This window comes from Triticum dicoccoides, chromosome 2B (genome assembly GCF_002162155.2).
Source record: "Triticum dicoccoides isolate Atlit2015 ecotype Zavitan chromosome 2B, WEW_v2.0, whole genome shotgun sequence".
NCBI classification, from domain to species: Eukaryota; Viridiplantae; Streptophyta; class Magnoliopsida; order Poales; family Poaceae; genus Triticum; species Triticum dicoccoides.
Genome location: NC_041383.1, coordinates 261,359,135 through 261,366,098, shown reverse-complemented (window position 1 = coordinate 261,366,098; position 6,964 = coordinate 261,359,135). Strand labels below are relative to the sequence as shown.

The window sequence follows — 6,964 nt, the reverse complement described above, 5'->3', positions numbered from 1 at the left end:
TGACCCGACGGCAACGATCCCGGCGGAGCCGAAACCTGGCGCGCTTGCGTAGTATCGTCGTGACGCGGACAAGTTGAGTTCAACGACTGTACTGATGGGTCAAAATCAGCCACTTGCAGCAGTACCCTTTTTCTTTCCTCAAGTTTTTCCTTTTTTGAACCGCTTCTTTCGCGAAGTTGCATGGCAATCCCGGAGCTGTTGTTTGTCGATTGTGCAGCCAGCTCGTGCCTCAATCTCTTCCGCTTTCTGCCAGAGACAACCATGCTGGGCGGCTACCTCCTCGCGGTCGTGCTGCTGCCGCTGGCCGCGGCCCAGGGGACGCAGTGGCAGTCCACCACATGCGCCAGCGGCGCCTACGCGGCCAACAGCACCTACCAGACCAATCTGGGCCTGCTCGCCGCGGCGCTACCGGCCAACGTCTCGGCATCGCCGGCCGGCTTCGCCACGGCCACCGTGGGCGTGGTGCCGGACCTCATCTCCGCGCTGGCTCTCTGCCGTGGCGACGCCAACGCCTCGTCCTGCCGCGCCTGCGTCGCGGCGGGCTTCCCGGGCGCGCAGCGCGGCTGCCCCAACAGCAAGGACGTCGCCATCTACCAGGACGACTGCGTCCTCCGCTTCTCCGACCAGCGCTTCCTGGACTTCATAGGCGTGGAATCCCCCGCCGGCACCTACTCCTCGGACGAGGAGAACCTCACAGCCCCTGCGGCCTGGTTCAACGCCGCCGCCCTCGCGCTCCTCAACGCGACGGTCGACCAGGCCGTGGCCGCGCGCGGCGACCCCGCCAAGAAGTACTTCGCCACGGGCGAGGGGAGCTTCGACGCGACGTACTACCCGAAGATTTACGGGCTGGCGCAGTGCGTGCCGGAGATGACGGCCGCGCAGTGCCGAGGCTGCCTCGGCGGCTTCATCGGAGCCGCGCCGTGGTTCTTGTTCCAGAACGGGAAGTCTAGCGGCCGAGCTCTTGGGGTTTGGTGCAACCTGAGGTACGGCGTGAACCCGTTCTACACGGGCGGCGCCATGGTGAAGCTCTCGGCGCCGCCGGCACCAGCACCCGCCGCCGTGCCTTCGATTGCTACCGCAGAGACGCCAGCAGGTCGGGTCTGGTTCTCGGTTTCCCCATCTGGCGCAAATTCCACATCATTCCACGTACGTACTACTTGAAAACTCCGTTTGATGTTGTATCCATTGTTTGATTTCAATGCAGGGAGGAAAGGGAGAGTGGCAGGGATCTCTACAGGCGCCGCTTGTTTCGCCGTCCTGATGTTGATTCTTGCAGTCTTTGCTTTTATTCGCTTCAAGAGAAGAAAGGCCAAGAAGCATGATGACTGTGAGTAACTGGTCAACTGCTTGCTCAAAGCACTGGATATTATTGGCACTACAAACTGTAGTGGCGTCTCTTATGTGTGTGTGGAACAGCATTTAACAAAATGGCGAGGGGGAAGTGCACTATCTACGATTTTCCGACGCTGCAAGAGGCAACCGGAAACTTCTCAGAGAAGCATAAGCTTGGAGAAGGCGGTTTCGGAACTGTATACAAGGTAAATAGACAAGCTTGGAGAATGCAGGGTGAAACTATTTGGCGCACTCTGTCTGTTCTTCTACTGAAAAATAACCTCTGCTTCAGGGAAACCTCCCGGACGGGCAGGAAATAGCAGTGAAGAAACTTATAGATGGTGCTGGTGCTGGACATGGACTGGATCAGATCCGCAATGAAGTGCTGGTGTTGGCACAGCTCCAGCACAAGAACCTTGTTAGGCTACTGGGGTTTTGCTGGCATCAGAAGGAGATGCTACTTGTGTACGAATACATCAAGAACGGGAGCCTCGATAACTTCCTTTTTGGTATTTCCCTGCATCCTTTCCACTCACATCTCCATATACTAAAAACTCTTTCAATGTTCCTCTGAGTTATCAGTTTGTACTACGTGTTTCAGAATATTGTGAGATTTGAAACACGGAACTACTCCCTCCGTCCCATAATATAAGAGCGTTTTTTACACTACCCTCCGTCCGGAAATACTCGTCGGAGGAATGAATGTATCTAGATGTATTTTAGTTCTAGATACATTCATTTTTAGGCATTTCTCCGACAAGTATTTCCGGACGGAGGGAGTACTATATTAGTTGGTACGTCAGGTCTCATGAAAAACTAGCCGTTGGTTGTGATACAAAATTGTCCACCAAAATATGCCGAGAACAGAGGAATCATTTTTTTTTAGAAAAGGAGGATGACCCCCGGCCTCTGCATCTGGGCGATGCATACGGCCACTTTATTAATTATTCTCACAAGACCTTACAAAGTAATACAACAGTAAGACTAAAGCCGCCATCTAAGCAACTCTATCCAGTTGATGAAGAGGCGCAGATAGCCTGGGCCTAATACCAAACAGACATCGCAGCCAAACCTAATATCTAAGACCTGAGGTCCCATCCAGGACGCCTGCCGGGCATGGGTCTCACCGGTCCGGCGTGCACTCAGAGGCCGCCGCCGCCAACTGCCACCGCTCCATCTTCAGAACTATACTGATGCATCAACCTTGCTCGGTCCAGCTGTCGTCGACGCCACCACAGCGTCCAACGGCACCTCCTCCCTACGCGCAAACAGCTCAGCACGTCGCGGTCGCCACTGATACACATCAGCACCATGCTGCCAAGTACCACCAGCCGACATAGCTTGAAGTCTTTGGAAGATCTGTCGTGCGTAGCACCTGCCGACCAGGCATGACAAAGCGTAGCACCTGTCGGTCAGGAATGACTTGACATCTCTACCGAAGCTCCGTGCAAGATGAAGCCGCTCCACCTCCAGCCTCTCTGAACGGGATGGGAGCACCCCAGGAAGACACGGCGAAGAGTTGGGCACCACAATCACCACGAGAGCCGGACCAGCCGACCGCCATGGCGAAGCGACACCACTAAAGATAGAACCGCCGCCATCAGGAACGCCAAGAACGCGCTGCAGCTGTCCCACCTCCCCGCGGACCCAAAGCGGCGCCTTCAAGAAGGTGACGGAGCAGGGCACCGCCGCCGCCCAACCAAAGTTGTGAATTTTCACCCGGGTGCAGGGGGAGGACGAGGGGGAGGGAGCTGGATCTCGAAGCCGCCTTCAAGAAGGAAACAGCGCCTAGAGCGCCGCCGGCGTCGTGGCCGCCGCAGCCGGCCAAGAAATTACTCCGATTCAGAGCTCCCAACCCCACATCCACGCAGTCCGCCACCGGATCTGGCCGGACTGACGAGGAGGAAGCAGCAGCACGGGGGCGCCGTCTTCAGATCTGGCGAGGAGAGCAGCAGGGGATCCCTCCACGCGGCGCCCGCATCCACCGCCAACTCGCCGCCCGCGCGGCTGAGTAGACGCCGCCCTCAACTCCGGCGAGCGCCGCCCGCCGCCAGGACGCCGCTGCCCTCACTAGCAGAGGCCGCCGCCTCAAACCCTAGGCCCGAGCCCGAGCGGCGTCGCGGCCGAGGGCCTCGCCGCCACCCTCATCGGCGGCCGCGCGGGGGACCCGGCGCCCGTCTCCGGCGGCGGCGAGGGAAGGAATCGGGAAGGGGAGGTCGGTGCCCCCGAGTCGCCCTCGGGAGGGCGACGCAAGGGAACGGGACGAGGGAATCGCTGTCGTATCTTTTAAAAATGGGAGAGAATTTCACTTCCCGGCCTCTGCACCAACTAGGGATGCATACGGCCATTTTAGTATGAGTACCAAGATAAACATGGTCCTCAGATATTTTTAAATGAGTATCAAGATATTTCTTGATGAGTGGTTTCACCACACACCAAACTTGATCCTCAATAAACGGGGGAAAACCCCCGTGCATCACCTGTCAATTCTAGGAATTGAACTCGGGTCGTTAGGCTGCACAACCGCATGCCCAACCACTGAGCCAAGGCTCTCTTTGCAGAACAGAGGAATCATGAAGTGAGTTGTTTGGAAATACCTTCTTTAATAGTCATTAATACTCACTGTAGCATTTCTGGAAAGGAAGTTGCTACAGGTCCATACCGTAGACAGTTAGACTAGTGCAAAGTACATTCTGTTAGTGTAAGAAATTACTGAAGTTTCCATTAGCAGCTCCTGATAAAAGTTGAACAATACGTTGCAGTAGATGCTAGTCGAAGAAACACACTAAGATGGGATGAAGAGTACAACATCATTCTCGGAATTGCCAAGGGCATAATGTATCTTCACGAGGACTCGAGCGTAAGGATCATCCACCGAGACCTGAAAGCTAACAACATTCTGATTGATGATGCCATGGATCCGAAGATTGCGGACTTCGGGTTAGCTAGGCTGCAAGTCGGAGGCCATACTCAAACCATGACAGCTAGAGTTGTTGGAACATAGTAAGCAACTGCATACAAAAGGGCTTTCACATATTTGCAGATATCAAGATATGTGTTTCTAACTTTCTATGCCTAACTGATAATCATCTGCAGCGGGTATATGGCGCCAGAGTATGCAATACATGGAAACGTGTCGCCAAAGATCGATATTTTCAGCTTTGGTGTCTTGGTGCTTGAAATTGTAACCAAGAGGAGGAACTGCGGCTCCGATGATTGCGAGACGGACACGGTGAATCTCCTAAGTGATGTAAGTGGATCTGTATATCGCAGCAAGCCCGCAACCTTATTATCATGGATGAAACATATCTTTCGACTAGTTTCAAGTAGTAACAAACTGATGTCAACAGGTATGGACTTGTTGGACCAAAGGGACGATATTACAGATGATTGATGAATCACTTGAAGGACACCCCCGAATCCAGGCGCTAAGATGTATCCACATTGGGTTGCTGTGCGTCCAAGCAGACCCTGACGACAGGCCTGACATCCCATCCATCATCTTCATGTTGAACAGGGAGGACATGGAGCTTCAGCCACCGGCACAGCCTGCATTCTTCTTCGGGGAAGACTCAAACTCACCTTCTCCGCCATGCCAGCAGGGCATCTACGTGTACAACCGCTCTGAGGTGGTCTTTGAAAACACCTCTGTGAATGGGCTCACAATTACTGACGCATATCCTAGATAATTTCTTTTATATATTGTATCTTAGATAAGCGAAAGACAAACAAGAGCGGTTTGGAATATCATCAGGGTTTGGTTCTTGGATAAAAGATGCACTTTGAAACACCCAAACAACAAAATGAAGTATATTAAGCAACTAACTCGATGACCGATCGCACAGAAATGAAGCCAGGGAGATGCTAAGTTCTGGCATACAAAAGGTCTCACTACATTGGAATTAAAATCAGAGTCTGATTATGGTACATCAAATCTATATGGGCGTTAAATCGAGTGAACGCAACAGTCCAGATTCGTTTTACTGCACATGATTTTGTGTGGGCATTTTCATCATTGCACCGTTTCAAACCGCGTCCTTGTTCCCTCTCAAAAGTAGTCCAAGGGTAAAATGGGAACACAAAAGAAATCATTTTAGTCAAAATGTTCTCCTCTGCTAGTGTGTCGTCCTACACCGGGGGGAGCTAGGGTTTGAGCCCTCACTGGCAGGATCGAGCCCTGCATGTGTCCCCACCTTGCCAGTGGCACTTTGCCTCCTCTCTCCGGCCTACTCGAAGTATATGTTGGGCCCTAAATGGCCTCAATTCGCCATGGGCCTTTAACATGCCGAAAAGGCACACTGGACTGTATGGACCCAATAACACCACTGGCCGCTAATAGACCACAAAAGCAGCTCGGTCCGAAAAATGGGCCCAAAACACGACAGACCGTCAACATGCTAAAAGACACATATATCGGGCCATAAAAGGGCCAAATAAAACCGCAAGCCATCAATAGGACAAAAGACACTTGGCCGCAAATGGGCCCAAAGAAAATACCTGACGCTAACAGGCCGAAAGACACATCAACCTGTAAATGGTCCAAAGTCAACACGGTTTGTCAATGGGCCGCAACTATCGACGGACCATAATAATGCCGAATGTCCCATAGACTGTTGCCGGGATTAATTGACACAAGTCGTAGTGGGACTTAAGCATGCCTTTGACTGGGTCGGTCTTTTTAACTAGTTCATGCCACATATCGTCGCTTCATAGGCGCATGTCGGCATTGGACAGACAATACTTGTTCGAATGAATAGTTGACACATGGCTCCGTTGATGATTAAGGGGCCGACACATGGAGGATTAACAATGGTCAACGTCATTAATGGGTATTGTCGGTGTCAAAATCGGCAGATCGCGGGTAGGGGGTCCCGAACTGTGTGTCTAAGGATCGAAGGTAAAAGGAGGCAGGGGACACGATATTTACCCATGTTCGGGCCCTCTTAATGAAGGTAATACCCTACTTCCTACTTGATTGACTTTGATGAGTATAGGGTTTACAAAAGTTGATCTACCTCGAGATCGTAATGGCTAAACCCTAGATGTCTAGCCTATATGACTGTGATTGCCTCTAAGGACTAACCCCTCCGGTTTATATAGGCACCGGGGGGGACTAGGGTTGCAAAGTTGAAGGAAATATGCCCTAGAGGCAATAATAAAGTTATTATTTATTTCCTTATTTCATGACAAATGTTTATTATTCATGCTAGAATTGTATTAACCGGAAACTTAGTACAAGTGTGAATACATAGACAAACATAATGTCACTAGTATGCCTCTACTTGACTAACTCGTTGAATCAAAGATGGTTAAGTTTCTTAGCCATAGACATGAGTTGTCATTTGATTAACGGGATCACATCATTGGAGAATGATGTGGTTGACTTGACTCATTCCGTTAGCTTAGCACTTGATCGTTTAGTATGTTGCTATTGCTTTCTTCATGACTTATACATGTTCCTATGACTATGAGATTATGCAACTCCCGAATACCTGAGGAACACTTTGTGTGCTACCAAACGTCACAACGTAACTGGGTGATTATAAAGGAGCTCTACAGGTGTCTCTGAAGGTACTTGTTGAGTTGGCGTATTTCGAGATTAGGATTTGTCACTACGATTGTCGGAGAGGTA

The 6,964-nt window shown here is 51.4% G+C and overlaps 1 protein-coding gene across 2 annotated transcripts; it reads left to right on the top strand.

Annotated features, from left to right (window-relative positions):
* The first annotated feature begins 227 nt into the window (after window positions 1–227).
* Window positions 228–5,095, top strand: LOC119363423 (putative receptor-like protein kinase At4g00960). Of its 2 annotated transcripts, none has more exons than XM_037628776.1 (7): window positions 228–1,093; window positions 1,205–1,327; window positions 1,417–1,538; window positions 1,625–1,841; window positions 4,098–4,335; window positions 4,429–4,582; window positions 4,683–5,095. In XM_037628776.1, the coding sequence occupies exons 1-7, from the start codon at window positions 262–264 to the stop codon at window positions 5,019–5,021; spliced, it is 2,025 nt and encodes a 674-aa protein (XP_037484673.1). In that variant the 5' UTR covers window positions 228–261; the 3' UTR covers window positions 5,022–5,095. The 2 variants fall into 2 exon arrangements, with proteins under 2 accessions (XP_037484673.1, XP_037484672.1); XM_037628775.1 differs by having other exon boundaries at window positions 4,095–4,335.
* The last annotated feature ends 1,869 nt before the right edge of the window (window positions 5,096–6,964 follow it).

Excerpts from the sequence above, each read along its gene's own strand:
- LOC119363423 (XM_037628775.1), top strand. The coding sequence starts at position 262 with ATGCTGGGCGGCTACCTCCTCGCGGTCGTGCTGCTGCCGCTGGCCGCG. Across the intron at positions 1,539-1,624 it reads GTTTCGGAACTGTATACAAG|GGAAACCTCCCGGACGGGCA; the intron begins GTAAATAGACAA and ends CCTCTGCTTCAG. Across the intron at positions 4,583-4,682 it reads CGGTGAATCTCCTAAGTGAT|GTATGGACTTGTTGGACCAA; the intron begins GTAAGTGGATCT and ends TGATGTCAACAG.